Below are 26,642 nucleotides of genomic sequence, written 5' to 3'. Positions count from 1 at the left end.
CCCAGCTTTTTCTTCTTCCATTTGTTTTAATTGACAAGTCTAAAGTAACGGGTAAAAAAAAGAAAACATCTTTAAAGTATCATCTCTTCTTGTCCTTTCCCTTATGTTTAAATCGTCCTGACTCTATAAACTCCTGAGCATTTGAGAGACATCACTTTCTGTTTTCTTTCATGTATTTAACCTTATACATTTTTCCAGAAAGCAAGTTCCTTGAGATCAGAGTTTCCACTTGAATCTATCTTCCTAAAAACACAACAAACTTTCTATTCAATGGGTACTCAGAGTACTTAATGTACTTGATCTATCATTTATCAGCCCCATCTTTCCTTTGTAAACTTTTTCTCTTTAACAGACTCGTTTTTCATCGCGCTATAATGCTCCTCAGTGAAAAATCATGTTGCTCTAAGACACTGAGATCCTTTTTGTATCACATCTTTTTCTTTATAAAAAAAAGTACTATAGCCAAGTATTCCACGATGGAAGGAACGAATTTATAATCACTTACATGTTTCATATCTTTTCAAAGACGGATTTTAATAGCCAAGTTCTTTACATTTCTATGGTGATCAACAATTTTTTCTTTTTTGCACATGTTGCATTTTACCATATAGGAAATAAGTGAATCCATTAGAGCAGGTATCACTTTTTTGTTTTACATCACAGAAAGTGATTTATGAAATGTCAACTTATCAGAATGTGAGTTGGGACCACAATAGTCCTCCCTACACATACAGCCAAACTTTTCTTCAGTTGAGCAGGTCATTGCTTCTCAAATGGTATTTCAAAGAGTTGACATCTTTTTTTTTTTTTTAATTACAAAAGCACTTACAGTATTTTTCCCTTTTAAAAGGAGATTATTTTGAAGACCTCATAGTATAAACTAAAAGCACATGTATGGTGGTTAGTGGCTATCAGATAACACACTCACAACACTTACCCTAGTTGGGAACTATCTTTATTCTGAGGCATACATTATTTTAGTTTGAAACAGAAAATATAAGAAACAATAATGTTGAGATATAACCTAACGAAGAGCATAAAAATGGTAGTAATTTTGTTCATGGCTTTCAGGCCCTGAAAGAAATTTCTGTCTATTTTAAAATATGATTTAAAAAGCATATATCTGACAAAGGATTAGTATTCAGAATATATCAAGAAATCCTACAATTTTGTAATAAAAAATAAGTAACAATAAAATCTAAACAATTTAATGAAAGAAAACGGGCAATTTGAATGGATCTTCTCAGAAAGAGATAGAACTGTCATCAAAAGGTACATGAGAAAGTGATCATCACCATCAAGGAAATGCAAATCAAAACCACTATATATCCCACCAGAATGGCTAAAATGAAGACTGACGACGACACCAAAGATTGGCAAAAGTATGAAGCAACCAGAGCTCACCACTATTGGTCAGAATATAAAATGGTTAAAACCACTTTGGAAAAAGGCCTGGCAGTTTCCTATAAAATTAAATATATGCCTACCCTATGATTCAGCAATTTCACTCCTAGGTATATATTTGTCAGAAAGGGAAGCGTGTTCACAAGTCTTGTACCAGAAGGTTCACAGCAGCTTTATTTATAATAGCCCGAAACTGGAAACAGCATAGGTATTCATCAGTAAGAGAACAGATAAACTCACAGTCACACAATGGAAAAGTACTCAGCAATAAAAAGAGCAAATTTCTAACATATAAAATGGATTCATCTCAAAAAGACACAAAAGGATACCCATTGTATAAGCTCACTTATACGAAGTTTGAAAATTTACAGAAATTTGATATAATGGGGAAAAAAATCAGAAGAGCAGTGGCCTCTGGGGAGGTAGATAAAGGAACTGAATAGAAAGGAGCATAAGGGAATATTCTGAAGTTCCAAATCTTGATAGTGGTTGGAGTAATTTGAATCACCTGTCAGTACTCAATTAACTGACACTAAAGAATCAGGTAACTCTGGAGCATCCGGGTAGCTCCATCGGTGGAGTGCCTGACTCCTGGTTTAGGTTCAGGTCATGATCTCATGCGTGATGGGATCCAGCCAGGCACTGGGCTCTGTGCTACATGGGGAGCCTGCCTGAGATTCTCTCCCTCCATCCCTACCCTCTTGTGCATGTGTGTGCTTGTGCGCATTCTCTCTTTCTCAAATAAATAAATCCATAAATCTTAAAACAAAAAGAACCAGATAACCCTGTAAACAAACTGAACTCTAGCAAATGATATATATGCTAAAGTATCCAGCGGGAAGTGCACAATTGTAATTTACTATGAAATGCATTAGAAAAAAATTTCTGCTCTAGTGTTAAAATTTATAATGTTATTAAAAAAAAGGAAACTGCATTTTAATATATTTAGCTCCAAGTTAAATGTGTGATTTAAAAATTTTTATTGACAAATCACACTTTTTCTTACATAATTAAGGTAGTAAATGACACGGCGCTTATTACTTTTTTAATGGCAAAATTAGTTTTTATACTTTAAAAGATCATATTTTTACTTTATAATGCAATATTAAATAATACACTAAATTTAAAAAATACTTTAAGTCATTTCTTGTATCATGAAAAAACTATGAAATAATGGAAAAAAATTTTTTAAAGATTTTATTTATTTGAGAAAAAGCGTGAGGAGGGGAGGGAGAACAGACTCTCCACTAAACAGGGAGCCTGATGTGGGGGCTTGATCCCAGGACTCTGGGAACATGATCTGAGCCAAATGCAGATGCTTAACTTACTGAAGCACCCAGGCATTCATGAAAAAAAATTTTAAGGCAATTCAAAAATGTTCTATTTTTGTGAGAAAGGTTTGATACTCTCATATTGTGTTGATTCTAGAATTTTTGTTTTGTGTTGTTATAAATATACCTTTTTTTTGGTATTTGATATTTATTTTATAATTCTGCAAACTTTACAAAATGATCTGATTACCTCTTATTCCTGATCTTCAAGCTTTTTCCTCTTCTTAAAGTAACTACTCCAAGAATGTTTTTATTTGGCAAAATCATATAAAGCCTTGCCTATATAAGGATCTTATTAATGTACTACATTTTATGTATTCATTCATTCATTATTCACTTATTTCTAAGATTTTATTTTTAAGTAATCTCTACACCAACATGGGGCTTGAACTTACAACCTCAAGATCAAGAATAGCATGCTCCCTGGACTGAGTCAGCGAGGCACCCCTATACTGTGTTTTAAATGGCAACTGGACTTCTTAACATTCTTAGCTTATATATATATTTTTAAAGACTTTATTTCTTTATCAGAGAGATAGAGATAGGGTACAAGCTGGGGGATGAGGTAAAGGGAAAATAAGCAGACTGCCTGCTGAGCAGAGAGCCCAATTTGGGGATGGATCACAGGACCCTGAGATCATGACCTAAGCTGAAGTCAGATGCCTAACCAACTTAGCCACCCAGGCACCTGAACTCAAATTTCTTTTAATGTTTTTTGCATTAAGTGTTAATGTCAAAAAATATAATTTCAAACTGATTTTTTCCTTTATTTATTAAAGATTTTATTTATTTATTCACAAGAAACACAAGAGAGAGAGAGGCAGAGACACAGACAGAGGGAGAAGCAGGTCTTCACAGGGAGCCTGATATGGGACTTGATCCCAGAACCTGGGATCATGCCCTGAGCCAAAGGCAGACGCTCAACCACTGAGCCACCGAGGTGTCCCTTTTTTTTTTTAAGATTTTATTTTGATGTTTTTCCTTTAAAGTGATCTTTCTAAATAATAAATAAATAAATAAGATAAATAAAATAAAATAAATCTTTCTGGAAGTTTTCTAGAAATCTCTGGCTTTATTGATAGCAACAGTTCTTCAATGAAGAATTGTGGCAAAGCCACATTTGGAAAGAACAAGCATGCAAAATTAATGGAATATTCAAATATTAATCTATTTCTTCTCAAAATATTCAAAGTAGTTCTAAATCAGTTATAAAATCATTTCACCAGTTAAATTCTATTATTTTTTAAAAATTATCTTATGATAAAAAAAAATAACTCATGCTTGTGGAAAATAATTCAGACATTGCAAAACTACTCAGAAAAGTCTCTTATAATCTATAGCCCAATTACCTCTACCAAAAATAATCGTTGTTAACAGTATCTATTCCTCCAGATATTAAAACTTAGAGAAGTGACATCCTAGACTTCATGGTTTAAAAGAGGGCTCATTCCTGAACAAAAATAAGTCAGATATGAGCCCTATAATTTAGGAAAAGTGAATTCCAAAAGTCTAAAAATTGCACATACATTCCATAGACAGTAGACCTAAGAAGGGAATATATTCAAGCTGGATATAAGGCTTACAATACGAAATTCTGACAAAATTAAAAAAACAAAACAAAACTGGGGGGCGTGGCACTTGGTGACTCAGTCGGTTGAGTAGAGCCTGCTTGAGATTCTCTCTCTCCCTCCACTTCTGCTCCCCTCAGCCCCTGCCAATCCCTCTCTCAAATAAAATCTTTAAAAAGAAATTTTTTTTTTTAGATGCCAAGAAAGAAAAGAAAAGGCTGATGAAACTACAGTGGTTCTATCTGGCATTCTCCAAGGAGTTCCTTTTTTTTTTTTTTTTTTTTTAAACTTTTATTTATTTATGATAGGCACACAGTGAGAGAGAGAGAGAGGCAGAGACACAGGCAGAGGGAGAAGCAGGCTCCATGCACCGGGAGCCTGACGTGGGATTCGATCCCGGGTCTCCAGGACCGCGCGCCCTGGGCCAAAGGCAGGCGCCAAACCGCTGCGCCACCCAGGGATCCCCTCTCCAAGGAGTTCCAATAAAAATTATTACATATAAAAATGAGCACATAACCAAGGGTGAATACAAAAACTGACATGAAACAGAACAAGGTCAGGAAGGTAAGAGTTCAAAATGAGCTGAGGCTAAGCTAGACTCAGACCCCAGTTATCTGATCAGAAAACCAACCTATGAGAAGGAATCTTTCAAACACAAGTTAAGCAGTAATTCACAACCAGAACAGTACCATAGGTGGTAACAGAAAAGCATGTACACATAGGGATAGTTACCCTATTTCTGCCTGGGATCTTGGCTGTAAAAACAAATCCTTAACATTCACACTGAAAAAAGGAAACATATTGCCTTTTTTTGATTATATAATTGCAATTCAAACAATCTTGTGGTGATTCATGATAGCAACAGAGTATACCGGAGTGTGATGGCTCTTGCAACAGGATCATTACTATGAATCACAGAGAAAATTCTCTTCACAAATTCATCCACATTTAGAATCTTCTCCAAATGCTTCTCGCTTTGTTGAGTAACTTTAAGAACACACAGCCTCAGGAAATTGTTTCTATGAAGAACCAGAGATAAAGCAAATTAGACTTTAGGAAAGTAATATTTAATTAAGAACCAAAGCCACACTAATGATATTAAATTTTAGCAACAGGACAATGTTTTTCAATCTTATTACTTGCCTCATTAAAAAGGCTGAAGCCTACACTTTGATTTTTGCTGTTGTTGTTTTTTATCTAGGAATACCAGGCTGGTTTAATATTGAAAAATTAAGCAATGCTTAATTGCAAATTTATAATATTAACAGGCTAATCAGTTACATGATCATATCAATCAATGCAGAAAAAGCAAGGAAAAAATTCAGTAACCCAACCATGATAAAACTAATCAAACTAGGGAATAGAAGAAAACTTCTTTAACTTGATAAGGAATATAGACCAAAAGCCAAGAACTAACATTATATTTAAGTTGCTGGAATACTGAATGCTTTCCTCAGAATTCTGGGGAAAAGGCAAATATGCCAGCACTCATTATTCTTATACAATATAGGGCTGGAACCTCAAGCTAGTGCAGTAGTAAGAAAAGGAAATAAAAGGCACACAGACCAAAAAGGAAGAAAATCTGCCCTGATTTGCAGATGACACAACTGTGGGCATGGTTGGTATATTTGATTGCTTCACTACACTAGAAGAGGGATTCTCAAGTTTTTGCTTTTGCATTTGTTATTATACCTGGAATGCCAAAACAAAACAAAACATAAGGAATCCTTTTCAAATGTTTGATGTTCTCCCTAAAAATAATTTTCTCATGCCGTGCATACTGTTTATCCAGGTATGTCTCAAACGTATTATGTACAATAAACACAAATGTTCAAACTGTCAGATAGGTAATATATCATAGCTTTTGGAAACCAACTGCCAAGACTGGGATGTTGGCTTTGTCTCTCATTAACTATACTTTATCACTGTGGACAAGTTCAACTTAACTTCTCTGTTCTATTTCATTTCCTCAATTATATAGTGCTGACCTACAGTACTTACCACAAATGAAAACATGTACAAATGAGAATAGCAACTGATGTATAGAAAGAGGTCAGTAAATGTTAGTTATTTATATTACTGCAGATGTGTAAAATAAATGTCTCCATTTCCCCTTCATGTCTTCTTCTAATCAAAGAATACTGACATTACTCACAAAAATTTAATATGTTTAAGGATTTTCGTCAAAGAGCAGGATTATATATAAAACAAAAATTAAGAAAGCAAACAAGCAAGATATGCAGTAAAGGAAATGAGTTTATATGGCAAAATATTCAACCACACAAGTTATTTATAAAATGCTAGTTAAAACAGCAATGAATTACCATTTTATAACTAACAAATCAGAAGTAATAAAACTAACAGTGCTGACTAGGTTGTGGTCATGAGGTATGCAATCTTGGTGAAAGTGTGAACTGATAGAACTGCTTGGCAAACAATTTGTAATTCATTTCAAAGGAAATAAAAAACTCATGTCTGTTGTATGGGATATTAGACTTCTCATAACTCAGCATTTACAGTTCTGTCTCTCTCTCCTTCTATAGTGGATGGAACTAATTCCAGATTCAATCCTTTCCAAGAGGTCCCATCGTATCATTACCTGGATATTATCTGATATCCTCAGACACGTATGAGAAGGAAGGATGAGAAATGTGAAAGCCAAAGCCAGGAACTCTAAGCATGTATCAGGGAAAGGATAACATAAAGGAACTAAGACTCAAGTACCAAGAAGGGATATGGAGCTGAGATAACATACTCAAGACCAGAGAAATTCAGGTGAGAGCTTTCAAGATCTAAAGTTTGGAGACACTGCTCTACTGATGTATTTAGAGAAAACAGGAGCTACATGTAGGATTCATATGGTGTTTGGTAGTGTGAAGCCTACACTTAAGATTACTAAGCATAAGCAGTTGGCAATGCCTGCAGCCCTGCTGCAAGACACCAAAATGGCAGTGATAGGAAGAGAAGCCCTAGGGATGAATTAAATCTCCTCAATCATATTGTGACCAAGACCAGGAGGCCAGATGGTCTTCCTCTTCTCTCAAGCTAATGCTACACATTTCTTCTCCCTCAAGTCTGACTCTGTGTGTATAAACACACAAGTGCATGCAGGAGAGGGACTAGCAGGGAGGAAAAAACCCCAAAAGGTATTTATCCAGGGCTTCCATGTTTCAGACACTTCCCAGTAACATGTAATCTTGTGTTGTAAGTTATTAAATCAGGAACTTTTCAAAAACAATCTGTGCAAACCACAGATACTTCCAAAATAGCAATAATATACATATATAAAGATTGCCTTAATTTGATTTATCCTGTTCCCCAAAGAAATACGTACTCTCTGACTTGTAAGTTCATTTCTGCTTAAAATGCCATTACATTTCATAACAAAAGTGTTGTAAACTGCCATGTACATCCACTAAAATGGCCACTAACAATGTGTTAAGTCCCAAAAGGCAAAAACAATAAAGACCACAACATTAAAGAAAGAAATCTGAACAAAGTACTTTAGGACACTGAGGATTTACAAAGACTTACCCAACTCTGAAAACATCTGCTAACTTTAGGAATGCAGAATTGATGAGAATAGGGAATGGATATTTCTGAAAGAGTCTGGGAAAGCGAACGACTGCTTCACACTGTTCACCAAGTTTGCCAGATCTTAGACCTATGAAAGGCATGGAAATGAAAGAACAGCTTACAAACCTGTAGCTACAAGGCAAAAATAGCAAATACCAACACAGCACTACATAGTAAAATTATTTCTGCAGTAAAATAACATTCATTCACAATTAGGTAAGGTACCACCATACCTTATGATCTTTTTAAAAATAAAAAGAGCCTATAAAATAGTAATTTGGTAAGCTCCCACTTTAATATAAAATAATGAAAAGGAGACAAGTCTTTTTCAAAGGTTGAGTATCTTAAAGAATATTTGGGACTATAAAATAAATCTCAGCAAATTTAAAAGAACTAAAACCATACTTTGTTATGTTCTCTGACCATAATGGAATTAAATTAGAAACTGCTAAGAGAGGGACACCTGGGTGGCTCAGCAGTTGAGCGTTTGCCTTTGCCTCAGAGCATGATCCCACTCCAGGGATCAAGTCCCACATCAGGCTCCCTGTGAGGAGCCTGCTTTTCCTTCTGCCTGTGTCTCTGCCTCTCTCTGTGTCTCTCATGAATAAATAAATAAAATCTTAAGAAAAAAAAAAGAAACTGTTAAGAGAAAAATATCTAGAAAATTCCCAGATATTTGGAAATTAAACGACTTATAAACAAGCCACAGGTGAAAAGAAAATTAGAAAAATCTCTTGAACTGAATGAAAATGAAAACACAATCTGTGAGATACAGCCAATGTAGTTCTTTAAGAAACATTTATAACATCAAATGCTTTTTTTAAAAAAAGATTTTATTTATTTATTCATGAGAGACAGAGAGAAAGGCAGAGACATAGGCTAAAGGAGAACCAGGCTCCCCATGGGGAGTCCAATGCGGGACTTGATCCCAGGATCCCAGAATCACGCTCTGAGCTGAAGGCAGATGCTCAACCACTGAGCCACCCAGGCACCCCAACATCAAATGCTTTATATTAGAAAGAAGAAAGGTCTCGGGGATCCCTGGGTGGCTCAGCGGTTTGGCACCTGCCCTTGGCCCAGGACGCGCGCGATCCTGGAGTCCCGGGATCAAGTCCCGCGTTGGGCTCCTGGCATGGAGCCTGCTTCTCCCTCTGCCTGTGTCTCTGCCTCTCTCCCTCTCTCTCTCTTTCTGTGTCTATCATGAATAAATAAATAAATAAATCTTTAAAAAAAAAAAAGAAGAAGAAAGGTCTCAAGTCAATGACCTAAAAAATGGGCTAAGATAACTGGATGGGGAAAGGATACTCTTAACAAGTTATTCTGGAACAAGTGGAAATCAATAAACAAAAATAAATAAATAAAACCTCGATCCTTAATTTGCACTATACACAAAAATTTAACTCAAAAGGAATCACAGACCTAAACATAAAAGCTAAAATTAGAAAGTATATAAAGAAAATACAGGGGATCCCTGGGTGGCTCGGCGGTTTGGCACCTGCCTTTGGCTCAGGGTGTGATCCTGGAGTCCTGGGATCAAGTACCACATCGGGCTCCCTGCATGGAGCCTGCTTCTCTCTCTGCCTGTGTTTCTGCCTCTTTCCCTCTCTCTCTCTGTCTTTCATGAATAAATAAATAAAGTCTTAAAAAAAAAAAAAAAAGAAAGAAAATACAGAGGAATCTTTATGAGCTTGGGTTAAGTATTCTTAGAAAAAAAAACACAAACAGCACAAATCATAAAATAAAAAAGGGATAAAATAAACTCCATCAACATTAAAAACTTCTGCATTTTCAAAGATACTGTTAAGAGAAAGAAAAAACAAGTCAGACACCAGAAGAAAATATCTGGACAATGTGGAGGCCACTTTTAAGCCACAGGCTTGAGCAATGGAAACTGAGTAAGGTAAAAGGGCCCACAGCGACCACCACTGAGCTGCACACAGGTCCATTAGGTAACCCATCTCAAAATATCCATAAGCCCTAGCTGACCAAAGGGCTACTTAACGACCAGGCACAGGTACCAAAAAGGAAAATCCCATAGTTCCCATGCCTCCTCAATACCCCCCATACCCTACCCCACCTCCTCAGTCTCCTTTGCTGTCCTGCCATGCTGCTCTCTTGCAGTGTATTCAATAAACGACTATCTCTTTTGTTCTACTTTGGGTGAATTCATCAGCAGCACCTCCAGCCTCTACCCCATAGGGTTGGCTCCACGGACAACATCTCCTTATGTCTCAATAAGATGACAACCTGATTTTTTTAATGGGCCAGATTTGAAGAGAAATTTCATTAAAGAAGAAATATCAATGGCAAATTCATGCAAGTTAACAGATGTTCAGTACTGTTGGCCATCAAGGAAATGTCAATTAAAAACCACACGAAGACATCACTACATAGATACTAAAATAGCAAAAAAAAATTTCTTTTAAAGATTTTATTTATTTATTCATGACACACAGAGAGAGGCAGAGACAGACAGAGACACAGGCATGCGGCACTCAATCCCAGAACCCTGGGATCATTACCTGAGCCAAAGGCAGACGCTCCACTAATGAGTCACCCAGGCGTCCCATGGAATGGCAAAAAATTTTAAGACTGACAATACCAAGTGCTAATGAGGTATATGGAGCAACTGTGAGTCTCATATATTACTGATAGGAAGGCAAATCTATACCATTCTTCGGTAAACAGTCTGGCTGTGTTTATAAAGATAATCATATACTTACTATATATAAGTATAGAAATACTACTTCTAAATATTTATCTAAGTGAATTGAGAACATATGTCCATAACAAAGATCTCTATTCAAATGCTCACAGTAGTGTTATTCATAATAGCCCCAACTGGAAAAAATGTCCCCCAACTGGTGAATGAATAAACAAATTGTGGTATATCCATACAATGGATTATCACTCAGCAATAAAAAGGAAACAATTGCTAATTCATGCAACAAGAATAAATCTCAAAATCACTAGGTAAGTAAAAGAAGTCAGACCCCCCAAAATACTATAATACTGTATGACTATTTTATAAGACATTTGAGAAAAGCAAAACTTTGAGACAGAGAAGAGATCCCTGGTTGTCAGGAGCTAGAGAGAGAAAATTACAAAGTACAGCGTTAGTTTTTGGAGTGAAGGAAATATTCTATGTCTTGACTTGTGGTAGCGATTTCATGACTGCATCCATTTGGTGAGTATTACTATACATAAATTATACCTCAATAAATCTGATTAAAAAAAAAAAAACAACCAAAAGGTAATGTTCAATCCCTAAAAAATACTCATTTAGAAATGAATATCTTGATATGGTATTAAAAATAACACCTTCAAATATTTTCTTTTGGTATTTTAGCATTTCTAAAATGCTAATTTTATCTATATTTATACAAGAATAAGTACCCTAGGATATCTCTGTTCAATAAACTTGGCTCACTGTTAAAAAATGACAAAGTAAGTATCAGTCTGAGGACTCTACTGATTGTCAGTATGTTTCAATATAAAAGCCAACCACAGGGGATCCCTGGGTGGCTCAGCGGTTTAGCGCCTGCCTTTGGCCCAGGGCACGATCCTGGGGTCGCGGGATCAAGTCCCACATCGGGCTCCCAGCATGGAGCTTGCTTCTCCCTCCTCCTGTGTCTCTGCCACTCTCTCTCTCTCTCTATCATAAATAAATAAATCTTTAAAAAAAATAAATAAAAGCCAACCACAAGTAAATCTGCACAAGCAACTTCTACAACTTACTAACGGTTTGAGTTCTATAAATGCACTCATTTTGGTTATCTGGTACTTGGAATATATTTCCTCATAGGAAAAAAAAAAAAAAAGCACTATCAGCACTCATGTTCCAGAATCCAATAACCACTTATCATAAAAGTTCCTATGGGAAAATTAATTCAAAATTACTTCAATTTTGTAATTGAGATATCTAGAACATATCCCTTCTTTCCCTATCCTCCAACCTCCACACATGGAAGAACTGCCACTAAAACTCTTGGAGTCATCTTCCAGCCACACACAGTGCCAATGGAAATGCTCTAGGTAACTGGCAGTAGTTCATATACCCTTAAAAGCTTTTCTAAAGGCCTAACTTGACAAAGGGGTCAAGGGACACATATGGGGCATAAGGACAAACGGGAAGGGGAGAAGATGAAGGGCCAAGTCTGAGGATGAAGGTGAGAGGACAGAGAAGGAACCAATGTGTTCATCTATGTGTGCTGCAGGAATCTGTTCCGACAATTCAAGTAACTTGGACTTTTTCCCTCCTCTTTTTTCTGCCAATAGTTGAGTGACGCAAAAGGGAGTAAAGTTCTGTTTGTAATGAATTAATCTTGGTTGGGATGGAAAAGGTAAAGTAGGAGGCAGCCCATGTAGAGGATAGAATACGATGTTTTACTTTCCCTTAAAAAACAGAACCACAGACAGCATCCATTTGTTTAAATATGATTTAAAATCTACCGATAATTTTGAATCTGGCCAGAGAAATGTTTTGATTTCTCTAATACTGTCAAATTTTACTTCCTTAAAATAAAATAGACCCTCATCCTTGTAACAGGGCCAGTCAGAACAAGTAAGTTTAAAGAATAGTAAATTTCTTATTTTCTGATGTAAGAGCTTTAGGAGAAAGGAAATAAGGAAGGCTGGCTCTGAGAGTCTCAAGCTAAGGTTCAAGTGAAGAGAGAAATGCATTAAGATTTAGGATTTAACAATAATCCTAAAAAAAACAAAAACAAACAAACAATCATCCTAGGCTGGGGCAGTATGGTACCCATCTTGCTTGCTCTGGGCCAATTTAAATTCCAGAATAAACCAAGCACCTGAAAACAGGTACTCAGCACAATCAGATCTTGTTCCAAGAGGGACTATTTACTTTACTTCTGTTGCTAGTTACAACCAACCTAAGGAAGAATGCCCTGATCATAAAATCAATGATTGGGAGAATGTTAGTGTAAAACAAGATTAAGGTGGAGGGATGTGATTTCTGTTTTTACCCCTTTCTTTGTATTCTCCCACCAAAGAAACAGAGCTCTCTTTCTTTTCCATGCCTGGAATTAAACAGTGCTTAATTCAGCTGCAACATGCAGGTAGACTGGGAGAACTAAAACAGGTTGTCTGTCAATTGCTTATTCATTCAAACTTCACTTGGCTGCAGTGAAATTCATTATTCTAGACTTATTTAGCACTTAACATGTGCAGATCATTTTGTGAGGCTAGTGGTTCAGCATCAGAAACATTTGTAAAACTTTTCAAAAATACCTGTCCCAGAGTTCTACTCCAAACCTACCAAATCTGAGGTTGGGGCCCAGGTATCTGTTTAGCTACTTTGAGAAGGTAGGAATTTAGATCCTCAAGCTATCCTCCACCACTTCCATCTTATTTAACTGCCCTGCCTATACTGGATTTAGAAAACTAGTTAAGTTGCTGAATCTAACCCTCAGAAAAATTTTATCTGATAGATAATATTTTTTTAAGGTTTTGAATTCATTGTCAAATTTTATTTTTTTTTTAATTTTATTTATTTGAGACAGAGCAAGAGAGGGAGCACACGCGTGCACACGAGGAAGGGGTGGAGAGGCAGAGGAAGGGATAAGCAGGCTCCCCCTCTGAGCAAGGAACAGGATGTGGGACTCAATATCAGGACCCTGGGATCATGACCTGAGCCAAAGGCAGACATTTAACCGACTGAGGCACCCAGCTGCCCCTCAGAAATGAGATTTCATATAAAACCCAGAATGTCTGCTTTTGAAAATTTTAAAGATCTGCAATATCACTAAGAAGGTGAGAGTCTTGACCAAAGAAACACTATAGTAGTATTGCAGGCCTGTGTTGAAGGCCCGTTTGGGTCTGATATCGTTTCTGATAATGGTCATATAGCTTACTATCTTTCTCTAGCAATTTTTGGCTGCTTTTGGGCACACATAACTAGAAGAGAATCTTGGATGAGATTTTAAAGTGCTGGTAAAGGGGCCCCTGGGTGGTTCAGGTGGTTAAGTGTCTGCTTATGGCCTAGGTCATGATCCTGGGATCAGACTTTGTCAGCCTCACTGCTCAGTGGGGAGTCTGCTTTTCCCTCTGCTCCTTGCCCTGCTTGTGCTCTCTCAAATAAATAAATAAAATCTTTATAAAAAATAAAAAATAACGTATTGGTAAGAAAGTTAATGAAGCTAATAAAATGGAGCACCTGCATTAGGCTCTCCGCAGGGAGCCTGCTTCTCTTCTCTCTCTCTGCCTATGTCTCTGCCTCTCTTCTATGTCCCTCATGAATAAATAAATAAAATCTTAAAAAAAAAAAAAAAAAAGAAAGAACGATCAAGATAGCAGTTAGCCTCCATGATGGTGATGGTATTATGTGCTTATTCTGTGCTAAGCACTTTACATGAATTAAACTCTCACTACAATCATAGAAGTACTATTATTATCCCCCTTTTAAAGATGACACAGGCAAAGGCTGGTTACTCAACTTGCCTAAGGAACAACAGCTAATAAATGGCAGACATGGGATTCAAATCCTGGCAATCTGGCTCCAGAGCCTATGGTCCTAACCTATTATGCTAAAATACATCTTGAGCAAGTAACTAACTAGAGAACAGAGCTTAAGATTTTAAAAGGGCTATTTAAATTATGATTTTAGAGTGGTATGATTCTGAGAAAAGACAAATTCTAGGGAACTGAAGAAGAACAATATAAATGATGGTAAACTTCGGGATTGTTACCTACAGTATTCAAGTTTTCAAAACAACACACATTTCTAGGTAGCATGCTATCAGCCAGAGTTCTTAGCTCCAAGCAACACAAGCTAACAGGCTGATGAGGCACAACATGAGTTTCTTTTTTTTTTTTTTAATCTTTTATTTATTTATGATAGTCATACACACACACACAGAGGCAGAGACACAGGCAGAGGGAGAAGCAGGCTCCAACACCGGGAGCCCGACGTGGGATTTGATCCCGGGTCTCCAGGATCACACCCTGGGCCAAAGGCAGGCGCCAAACCGCTGCGCCACCCAGGGATCCCACAACATGAGTTTCTTAAAAACCTAACCAACAGTTTCAAGGCCAAGCATCTCAGAACACCTAATACTACACTACCAGACTGATTAGATGAGGAGAGATCTTGTTGCTAGGAAATACCAGATGCTACAATCAGCTCTGCTGACATTCAGGAGCCTGTAGCCACTGCTGCTGCTCCTGTCCCCTAGGAGCACCGCAGCCACTGTCGCAGCCAGGGTACAGAACTGAGTATGCTCTCCAACCATGCCTCTTGCATTGCTAAATCCTGTATCTCAGAGCCCAGAGGAGGTTTGTCTGATTGGTAGGGCCAAGTTCACATCCTGCGCTCTTGCAAGGGAAGCTAGGAAGGTGAGTTTTTGCTTCCACTCTCGTGAGGCAGGATTCATTGTGTGGGTCGTTCCTCAAGCACAGGAGGAGTGATCACAAGATGCTAAGTGACCACCAACATGACTAACACACACTACAAAGAACACTGCTAACAGACATTACCTTACAAGCACATTTTAGGAGTTTGTTATATACGTTTGCTTCAGCTAAGGAGTCAGGATGATTCAAAATGGAGCCATAACACACATATGTATCTTAAAGTGTATTCTTTAAAAATAGGGGTAAGAGCAAAAAAAAAAAAAAAAAAAAAAAAAAAAAAACCAACACAGGTATGCACCACACATTATAAGGTAAGCTAACAACCCATAGATTAATAAATCGCTAACGGCAAGTCTCAGTAAAGTCTATTTAAAAAGCAGGAATAGAAAAAACTGAAATGATAGCTCATCTGATGACAATAAAACACCCTTCACCCAAATTTAATAAATTGTTTGTAACTGTACATGGTGGAATGTATGCAATACTGAATAATAGCATGCACACAATACTGATTTAGAATCATGAACTAATTTATGAACATTCATTTTTAGGAATTTTTAACTCATTTTGTAAGTTACAAGACAGTAGCTCTTAACCATATATAAAAATGAGTCTATAGATTTAAGTAAGAATTGAAAAAAGGCCTTGGGTTTTTGGAATAGTTCATGACCCAATCAAGTGATCACCAATCAAGAGTTGACATGTTAAGACTCTCAATTCCACATGACCTTACAGGTCCACTTCTTGTCAGACTAAATATGGTCTGGTGGTACAGATTCTCGAGAGAGAGAATTTGATTGACTCAGTGTGGGTCATATGTACACTTCTGAATCAATCAGCTATGGCATGGAATTAGTCACCTGTACAGATCTCGCTGCAGAGGTCTCTCTTTTTGTAGGGAATATGGAGATACTTTTAAAGCCTATTTGTTTATCATGACATCAACTACATCTGTGCCAATATGGATTGTGTAACAGTAATCTGTGGTCTCCGAATTCATGGTCTGAGAATTCACGTTTTGAATATAAGTGAGGGGATAGCCTCTAAGGGGAGAATAAGGGAGTATAAATAGTTGTCCTGATTTATATCTATCTTCAATTTCATATTTAAATTCTTCATTCAAAATCCCATCAAATTTTTCATGCAGTAGTAAGTTCAACATCTCAAGGAGCAACTCCATCTCCTGTATTTCTTCCCTTCCCATAGCCCAGCTGCAAGAAAGGTAACCACTCCCTTCCCTGTTGCTCTTTCACTTCATCCTTTCAAGGGCAACCTCACAGGAAGCAGATAGGCTGAGTGATATCATTTAAGGCAGACTCTCCTTTTCACTCAAGGTGAAGATCTTGCATAGGTTTTCCTAAATCATCGGGATACCTTCGGTCAGTTCAGACTATGCAGAAGTTATATTAGTGAGAAAGTTATACTGATTACAGTAATTTATGTGAGCTATGTCCTTTATAATGCTACATTAATTCTTATCCATATTAAGAAATGTGTCAGACAAAATATAAGTCGTACTTGATTAGTCTCCACAGAAATTCAGCATGGTTATCAGCTTAAAACTCTAAAAAAGGGGCAGAAAGACTGCTACATAGCAGCTAGAGTGATCTCTAAAAATGTTAACCAAACCGGGCCAGTCCTGTTTAAAAACTTGTAATGTCTTCTCAATGCACTTGGCCTAAAATCCAAACTTCTTGTCCTGACCAACGAGGCCCTATTTCATGTAGCTGTTTCCTTCTTAAAGCCGTACTGTTCACTAGCATAGCCCCAAGTCTGAGTACAGTGACTAACACAATGTAGGTGATCTGTAAATATCTGCTGGATGAATGAATGGCTATCAAATGATTATTTTCTTGTACTGCTAACTACATCCCAAAGGAATAGACCTGACTCAGCTTCAAAACAGAATCCATTTATTCCTAGAGATCAGAAACAAATAGCTCGCTGCCATGCTTGCTTGAAAGGCTCAGAACCAAGTGCAACAGTTTATAAATGACATTTCCCAAGTGTGTATCTTAGGACACTAGTGCCACAGATGTTTCTTTATAATGGAGTTCAAGCGTCACATCTATACACCTAACCGCCTATTCAACACCTCCATCTGGATGACTAAGAGACACTTCAAATTTAGCAGTCCCAAACTGGTAACACTTTCATTCACTCAATAAATGGCAATACACACGTCTAGTAGATCGGACCAAAAACCTCTAGGTTTTCCTGACCACTAATTTCCACACTCTCATCATTCATTAGCGAATCAAGTCTCTCAAATTCACTTGCCAATCCTGTTGGCTCTACCTTCAAAATATGTCCAGAATCTCAGCATTTCACACACCTTCATTGAAACCACCCTGGCCCAAGCCACTATTTTTTTCCTCTAGACTGTTACGATTGCCTCCTCACTAGTTTCCCTACTTCCATCTCTGGCCCTCCCACAGCAGCCAAACTGGTCCTTCTTAAAATTAAGTCAGACATGCCACCCGTCTGTTGAAAATCCCCCATAGTTTTCCAACTCACTTAGAATTAAAGCCAGTCTTTTCAATGGCTTGTATTACTCTACATGAACTAGCTTCTGGTTATGTTTTCATCCTCCATGGCTATCACGCTGCTCCAGAAACAGCATGCAAAACAGGTTCCAACCTCAGAGCCTTCGTACTTGCTGTTCCACTATTTGACCAGTGAGGGCTTTCTCTGACTATGCTATATAAAATAACCAACCAACCCCAACCCCACACCCAGTTTTCTCCAGCCCCCTTCATTAGTTTCATTTTTCTTTATAGAATGTATCACTATTTGTCACAATACATGCTTACTATATTTGCTTATTGCCTATTTTCTCTGTCCAAAAGATAAATTCTAGAGTCAGGGGCTTTGTTTTGTTTCTGTTCCCCTAGTACAAACCCCGATGAAATAAGTCAGGTGTGTGAATGTGTCTGAATGTGTTGGGGGGATGGAGGGAGGGAAGGAGGGACAGGAAGAGAGGCTATGGAGTAGGAAACAGTATTCCTTGGAATGCACTTTGGGAATTTCTGGTCAACATGTTTCAGAATTAAAAGAAAGTTACAACTTGTAGCCTTCTGACCCTATGACCTTCAGATCATAAAACAAATACTTTAACAGATAAAGCCTGAAATGACTCAATAGTTCAAATACTAAACTATATTCTAATGACACTGGCTATTTCTGTAATCTAATTTCTTCACAGTTTTAAAAGGCATATAGCATGGTGAAGTGAAAAAGAACAAAAGTATTGCCCTTATCTTGTTCAAATTATTTTTCTGAGCTTGAGACTCATCTAGGAAACACTTACCTGGGGTACTGCTGGGAGACTTGAACGTGAAGGCTTACTTAAGACTTAGGACTGACAGCTGGTATATAGTTAAATGATAGTCATCCATTTATGTCTTATAGATCTGAAATATTCCTATTTCAACTTCCAAGAAGCAAAACCTGTGTTGTTGTTTTTTCTTAGAACAATGGCAAATTTAAGGAAGTAATTCTAGATTTTCTCATTTCTCAGAACCGGATCCTAATCTCTGCTCTACAGTCTTAGTGTCATTATGAAAGGAGCCTACCTGGACCAGAATGGTGGAAAATGTCTTTAGATTTGTTGGGGTTATTAGATAACTGGACCTGCAACTCTCACTGGGGAATAAGGAAGAAATTTCCAGAATGGAAAGGAAAGGGTTATGTAGTGTTTAAAAAACACATTTAATCTTATAATTTTTTTATTTCATGGGGGACAAGCCCTACAGCTTTGGTAAAAGAAAGTCAAGTTCAACATCATTTTCTTGACAGATGGGGATGCACTAAAGATACTGTGACACAACCAAAGGAATATCTCACTGGAGTGCTGTAACATTTTTATGCTGCTCTAAAAGGAGTTGAAAGCTTTTTAAAAAGTCTGAGAAACACTTACCTAGACCTACCCACTAAAAATGTTTACAGGTTAAAAAAGAAAAAAAAAAAAAAAAAACGGAATCCCAAAAAAGTTGAGTGCCCAAGTCAGAGCTGGGAACTGGCTCAACGTGGACTTAAAGATCCTTCTAATCAGTAGTCCCAATCCTCAACATATAATACTGGCTATGGTTATTAATGAAGAATTTGACAAAATCTGTTTCCCCCATTCAATAAAAATCACTGAAACAAAGGCTTAATACTTGAGTTCTTTACTGTCAAATATTTGCCTTGGTCTCCCATAGCTGAACCTAAAAAGGCATATTCCTTTGGCATTTGATAAAGACTTCTCTTGCATAGTTTTATTACTTAATACTTACAACAGTGTTGCCAGCTCAATGGTACTAGACCCACTTTGCAGACAAAAACATCGAGGTTAGGTGAAGTTAGGTGACCTGTCCATGATATTAACACTGATGGCACTGGAATTCGACTCCGCCTAACTCCAAAGCTCCTTCCATTACACCAACCAGGCCTCCCATCCCTAACCCCTCCTCCCAAAGGAAAATAAAACTCGTGGAATTTACAGAAAGAGGAGCTATGCTTTTCGGATTTTTCTTGGCCGTATTTAATCTACCTAGTACCCCGTATGTAAGAGGTACAGAAATTAAAAAAAACAAAACAAAAAAACACATCGTTATAAAGTGGCTGCAAGATTACTATTCCGCACTCTCAGTGAAGACCTGGTCTCAACTGAACGTACCTGAAAAATAATTTCACAGTTTAAATGTGGCATTAAAAAAAAAAAAAAAATGCTTGGAAAATCGGGGGACTGTGCCCTCCAGTGGTCACATCGGGGCCCATCACTGGAGCTCACTACTAGTTCAGCTGGTGCAGAGCCAAACCAGCAACGCTGCAATTTTCCTGCAACCTCCCAGAGCAGCGAAAGCCCTGCGCTCCCCAGAAGCCTAGGTGGCCGCCCTCGCCCCCGCCCAGGGGCGCTACGCGCATGCGCCTGGCCGGCGGCTGCCACCGCCTGGTGGCGCCACTGCCCCCCACGCCCGTCTCACCCGCTCAGCCCGCTCTTTCGAATACCTTTGTCTAATTCCATAAGGGCAGAGTTAGCATCCAGCTCCTGTTCGCCATAGCCGGCATCTGCCAGGAAAGACTTAGTTGAGTTTGACGCCATGACCCGAATAGTCCCCCGACTAGCCTATTTTAAAAAGATCGCAAACTCTGCCCCAGCACCGCCATCTTCTTCCACCACCTTCTCGCGGATTTTTCCTCCGCGCTCTGTCAAGCCCTGTTACGCATGCGCCCTGGTCTCCCCGCCGTTCGCCAGCGCCTCGGCGGCCCCCCGCGCAGGCGCTCAGGGAGCTCCTCCACTCTGGGTTCCCGCGGCTCGGAGAAAAGGAGGCGGGGATTGGAGGGGGGAAGTGACTCGGAGGCGCCCGGACGCCGCCGCGGGAGCCAATCAGAGGGCGTGACGTCAGTTTGGCGGGGAGTTTGGTGGCCGGGGCTTACAGTGGCGGGAGTTGGAGGCAATAACTAGTCGTGTTGTGAGGGGCGCGAGCTACGCTTTCTGCTCATCCTGGGGGCATTTCCACGGCTTTTCTGTCCGTTGAGCCTCTTCCTCTGGCCCAGATGCTCTTTAATTCGGTGCTCCGCCAGCCCCAGTTCGGCGTCCCGAGAAATGGTGAGTAACGGCCCTAACCGCTTCTGGCCGCTGGCGGGCTTCACCTCCCCCGAGCAACGCGGCGGACCGAGGCCGACCTCTCTCTCCCCCCGCCGGAGTGAGTCCGTGTTCGCGACGGCTGCAGGAGCGAGCTGCGCTTTCTTGCCCTTGGGATGCTTTGTGATCGCAATCGGGATTTTTAAAACCGCTAAAACGTGGGCTGGCGGAGGGAGGAAGAGTCGAATGGACCTGGCCTTCCTTTAACAAGGCTTCTGTGTCTGTCGCGCCTTAAAACTGCAAAGACGCGTGCCCTCGGGGTGCATCTGGACGTGTGCGGCTCCACGGCCCTGTGCGACCGTCGGGACCTGAATTCCCCGTTTGGTTTGTTGACTCGGTGCTGCCCTGATTCATTTGTTGTAGGACTTTAGAGAGCGAGCTCGCCCTGCTGTTCGCGGTGGACGGCGAGCGAGTGTGATCCGCTATTAGGGAGCTCGTTCCAGGCAGGGAAGGACGACATCTGCTTCCAGCATGGTCAAAAAAAAAAAAAAAAAAAAAAAAAAGAAAGAAAGAAAAAGAAAAAAAAAGTTTCCCCCCCTGATTATGCATGTGCATAAAAATACGAAATTCCAGAGTGAAAAATGCCCGTAACCACATCCCCCCAGAGGTGACCACGGGTAATAGATGAAAAAAATAGATTATTCCAAGTGGTTTTTTTTTTTTTTTTTTTGCTTGTTTGTTTCTTTTTCTTTCTTCCCCCCCCCCCCCCCCAATGCCAAGGGGATCTGTATGGCTATTTACAGGAGTGAGATCAAAATGTTTTGTTTGCTTCTGGCTGTAACGGTATAGCTTGGGGGGATATTTCCGCGGCATGTCGGAAATCCGAGTTCCTCGCTGCCGTTCTCGAGACTCCGTAGCTTAAAACGTCGCGAGTGGGGATTTTGAGCTTCTAGGTTTGGGAGTCATGGACCTGAAAACGTTCTTGGTAAGTTTCTAAGGAGGGAAGTTAAGTATTTATTCAGAGTAAAGTTGGATAGGACGAAATCTCATTCGTTTAAAAATGGACTAGGCCTTCTTCCCCAACCCCCCACCCACCCCCACTCCCAAACCATGTGGAAAACGGAAAGAAAAGAATCTGAGAAGGGGACTTTGTATAGTAAGGCAAAGGTCTAGGGAAAGGATATTGAGAAGTAGAAGGAGTAGTCCCACAACTTCCTGCCCCCAGTCTGAACTTCATACCATCCTTACCTACTTCCCTCTTGGATAGTCTTTCTGATTGTACTCTAAATGCCCCCTCTTTTGGACTCTCCTGAGACCTTGCTTGAGTATCTTCTCTATGCTGGGTGTCTTCTCCAAGCCAGGTTGGTTAAGAGCTGCCAGAGTTTTAATTCCAGCTCCCATTCTTATCACCTGTGAGACCTGGGACGAGCTACTTCTATACTGTGCCTCTATTTTGTAACATATTCTCCAGTCTCATCTGTCTACCTCCGGTCTCTCTCATTCACAAGTACTCAATTTATTGTTATGTGTCAGACATTGAAATTCATTCATTGTTCTATATTATACACTGAACCTACAGGACGGTCTTCTTTCCCCTTCCATGTTGTTGTTCCATTCTAGGCCCTCTTTTTCCCCCTCCTTCCACCTACTTACTATGGATGAGCCACAACCAGGGCTTCTTCCACTACCACTTGGCAACCTTCCATTCCCTATACTTCACATCCATTCCTGTAAAAGATGCATGCGTATCTTCACCCAGCAAACTGACCCAGGTCAGTCCCACAAACATCTCAAACTCAACTAAAAATTCAAGTACTCAAAACTGAACTCACTTTTCCCCCAAACTTGCTGTATTACCTCCTTTAGGGAGTGGTCCCATTATTTTAACTAGTCTTCCCAGCCAGAAGTCTGAGTCAATCAAAATTCCTCTGTTTTCCTCAAAATACAGAAAGCTCCCTTAAAATCTCTTGAATCTATCTTCTTTCTATTCTCACTGATTTTGCCTCGTCACTATAACTTGGATCTGTTCTACGCTTACCATTCCATTTCCCTAGGTTGGGCCCTAATAATTTCTTGTCTGTATTATAACAAGGTTCCCAAATGGCCTCTTAGTTTCCCTCTCTCCAGTTTATTCTCCACAATGCTGCCAACAAGCTTTCTAAAGTGGAAATCTGATTACTGTTCTATGTATTTTTAAGTTATTATCTAGAAGTTTTTATCATAGGTTTAAACTTACTGAAATTTTAAAATAAAAACCCTGTGTCACTTAAAATGTATCTAATAAGATATAAATACTGTAGTGATTTGATGATCACATCAATTATTTTTTTAAAATATGAACAAACTCTTTGACTGCCAGATTTTCTATGTACAGTTGAACCTTGAACAGCATAGGAGTTAGAGTCCCCAAACACCACACAGTCAAAAATCCACCTATAACTTTGACTTCCCCCAAAGCTTTACCAATAGCCTCCTGTTGACTGAAAGGAAACCTTAACAATAACATAGTTAACGTATACTTCTTATGTTATACATATTGTATACTGTATTCTTACAATAAAGCTAGAGAAAAGAAAATGTTACTAAGAACATCATAACCAAAAAACATTTACAGTACTATATTTGTGGGAAAAAAATTCACATTTGTGGACTTGCACAGTTCAAACCTGTGTTTGAGGGTCAACTCTTGCTGCTTTTTCCCCTTGGTTTATTTCCACTTTATTTTTCCCACAGAATTTGTCCTGATGTAATTTGATTCTAAGCTTAAAAAGTTCTTTTATTGATCATGCTGTCATACTCCCTGAAAAAAAAAAAAACATACTCGATATTTTCTGTGGTCATATGACTCTGAGTTGAATTGTTACATTTATTAGTGTACAAATGATCAAAACAATATAGACTTAATTTTGATAAATGATTATGAAGCAAAAAGTGAAATTTTATTGGAGGTATATCTTTTAAAGAGATGGATCTGGCCTTTGTTAAAGGAATTATTGTCTCTTAGTTGGAGTCCCAGAAGTTTTTGTACCTTGGATCAACACAAGTGTAAGATTGGGGCATGGAAATGCCTTTCTTTTGAAAAGTGGAAGACATGCTGTGATGAAGGGAGAGGAGGAAAAAGAGCCTCAACCTTCTCAGACCAGTTCTAGAGATGTGCATATATCCACTGATTCTCTGAGACCTTATGTCCTTGGATACTCTGAAATCCCTTGTAATCCAGAGGCTTAAATTGTACATTGAGGAAAGAATAGGTATTTCCTAAATGAGTGCTATGGGGGAAAGCATTACATGTTCATGTTGGAAACAGCATAGCGCAGTAAGGATCCAAAAGTTGCTTAAGAGACTGGTCCACAACTGTGTGTTGTAGGAAGTGCAGAAATGGAGGGGGAGATAGGGACAAGTTACTAAGCCATGTTAGGCCATTAGTTGGTGTTTGGTTTTTAGTCTTAGGCAGTGAGGTAGAGTTTAACTTCAAGGAGTCACTGTTGATTTGCAAAGAATTAGGTTTCTAGAGCTTATCATGTATGAAACATGTTGAGAGTGCTCTTTCATTTCTACCTTAGGCCCCTTAGGAAAATACCAAAAACTGTATTACAGCGGACCCTGGGTAGTAAGTGGATCTAGATAAAGTATGTAAAGCTTTTAAAAACAAATATTTACCTCTGCACTTGTTAAAAGTATTGAAATGTGATGATACATTGGAATTCTATAAAGAATTGTGTCTTAATTTAGGATGGTCTTCACAGTACCCTCAACAGTCCCTTCTAACTGGTTCCCTCTAAATTGTTCAAGATTTGGTCCTCTTGAATTTGTATGTTATAATCATGAGATTGTTATTTTTTTTAATTCAAAACCACAAGTGTGTGTGTATATATATACATATATATATACACACATAACTTTAGAACAGAGGTTTTTTATTTTAAAATCCATTCTGTAGATGGATATTTGTGAACTCTACAACATAACTATTGTATTCTTCCTTTAGTGGTCTTTTAATAGCTTTTTTACACTGATACCTGACCTTGAGGGTAATACCTGCAGGAATGATTACTAAATCTGGATTGTATTCTTTGCCTCTTTTGTAGTGATTCCTTCAGGTTATCCCTAGGAACATCAAAGCTAGATTTGCTTGAGGTTATGTCAGACTATAAGATGTATTCTCCAAAGAGTATTTTTGATGAAAAGTGAGAATTGAAAGTACCCTAAAATATGAGTTTATTAATTATTTGGACAGCTTTCAATAGGTTTTAACTTTATTGTTTCCTCTGATGCTTAATAAACATTTAGTTCTCAGTAACCATTTATTTAGTGTTTCTTTTATATGTTTAAAATGTGTTCACCTGCATATCTAAATAATAAAACTTCCAAATGGTAAAAAAAAAAAATCTTTGAAGATTGCTTACAATTTCTTTAGGACCATAGTGCTCATTAGATCTTTGACCCAAACAGAAGAAATGCTCCCTCCATCCTGAATTTCTTCTTCTCTCTTGTATATTCAGTGAAAACTTACTCATCTCTCAACACATTTGATTTCACTTCCTCCAGAGAATTCCCTGACCCTACCACTAGCCAGGGCATAACTGATTGAATGCTAAGGGTAGGTACATAGTGCTTCACTTTAAAATTGCTCTAATATAGTTTAAGATACTATGACTTGTTAACATTTTCGAATCCTAGAATTTCAGTGCTGGAAAAAAGAAGCAAAATTAGGATTTACTTGTGATCATGTTAATAGATAGGCAAATTTGCATAATTTCCTTTAACTCCTTTACCATTGGATTATGTATGATGTTGCAGGTAATTAAAGAGTTGGCAGTAATGTTGATTTAGAAACTCTGGAAACAAGATTTTAATTGAAGAGAATGACAACTTTCATGGTTGTATTCCTCATTGTTGTGTTTTGTAGTTGTCACCAAAGGGTATAGAAGGGGTAAGATCTTTTCTAACATTCAAAGGCCATTTGCTGCTTATCTTCAGTGTACCAGCAAGAGTCTCCATTTAAGATGGTAAGCCCAAAGCTGTACCTCGTCAGAAGTTGAGAGTGCTTTCATTTCTACCTTAGACCCCTTAGGAAAATACCAGAAACTATATTACAGAGGACCCTGGGGAGTGAGTGGATCTATATATAGAGTATATAAAGCTTTTTAAAAACAAATGTTTACCTCTGCACTTGTTAAAAGTATTGAAATGTGATGATACATTGCAATTTTATAAAGAATTGTGTCTTACTTTTCAGGATGGTCTTCACAGTACCCTCTACAGTCCCTTCTAACTGGTTATCAGTGCAACTGTAATGATGAGCACACTTCTTATGGAGAAACAGGAGTCCCAGTTCCTCCTTTTGGATGTACCTTCTCTTCCGGTAAGAGAAATACTATCTAAGCTAGGTTTGCTCAGAAATTATCTGTTTTATACTTAAAGAAAAAATTTACTGGGGTGTCTCCCTTTCAAGAAAGAGTAGGTTAGATAGATGGTAGAGAAAAAAATTTACTGAGGTGTCCCCCTTTCAAGAAAGAATAGGTTAGGTAGATGGTAGAGATTTTCTAATAGCTCTTCTCTAATTTTTGAAATAGACTTTTTAAAATCTCTCTGTATAATTATATATTTCATCTAAAGCATAGGACTATTATAGTATTGGGGCTTTTTTTGTTTTATTTACTAGGAAAGGATTACAAAGGTTCAGCCATCATGAAAACTGCTTTGCCCAATAGATACACCTTTTGGTCTGATGGGATCTCTCTCTTTCTATAATACATTGGGGAACATATGAACAGAAATAGATACTTGTCTTGTCCCCACTATTCATAATTTAAGAGGGGA

General features: G+C 38.3%; 2 protein-coding genes across 7 annotated transcripts in view; one reads left to right on the top strand and one right to left on the bottom strand.

Moving 5' to 3' along the window:
- Positions 1–20,472, bottom strand: part of INTS7 (integrator complex subunit 7) — an 84,815-nt gene extending 64,343 nt beyond the window's left edge. For both annotated transcript variants that reach the window (XM_072831142.1, XM_072831143.1), the window contains exons 1-3: positions 20,243–20,472; positions 7,838–7,967; positions 5,176–5,322 (exon numbers count right to left, since the gene is read on the bottom strand). In XM_072831142.1, the coding sequence (XP_072687243.1) occupies positions 5,176–5,322; positions 7,838–7,967; positions 20,243–20,336 (371 nt within the window). In that variant the 5' untranslated portion in view covers positions 20,337–20,472. The remainder of the gene's footprint in view (positions 1–5,175; positions 5,323–7,837; positions 7,968–20,242) is intronic.
- A 158-nt stretch (positions 20,473–20,630) lies between these two features.
- DTL (denticleless E3 ubiquitin protein ligase homolog) overlaps positions 20,631–26,642 on the top strand; it is a 48,504-nt gene continuing 42,492 nt past the window's right edge. For 4 of the 5 annotated variants that reach the window (XR_012033190.1, XM_072831144.1, XM_072831147.1 and 1 more), the window contains exons 1-2: positions 20,631–20,843; positions 26,059–26,184. Coding sequence is in view for 3 of the 5 variants with exons in the window: in XM_072831144.1 (XP_072687245.1) it covers positions 20,792–20,843; positions 26,059–26,184 (178 nt within the window). In the remaining 2 variants the exon portion in view is untranslated. Of the gene's footprint in view, positions 20,844–21,690; positions 21,805–26,058; positions 26,185–26,642 lie in introns of those variants that run through there. The other variant, XM_072831148.1, reaches the window with a different exon arrangement.

Source organism: Canis lupus, chromosome 6 (assembly GCF_048164855.1).
Source record: "Canis lupus baileyi chromosome 6, mCanLup2.hap1, whole genome shotgun sequence".
Classification (NCBI taxonomy): Eukaryota; Metazoa; Chordata; class Mammalia; order Carnivora; family Canidae; genus Canis; species Canis lupus.
Note: the sequence above shows the minus strand (reverse complement) of the source record. Positions and strands in the feature narration are given on the sequence as shown.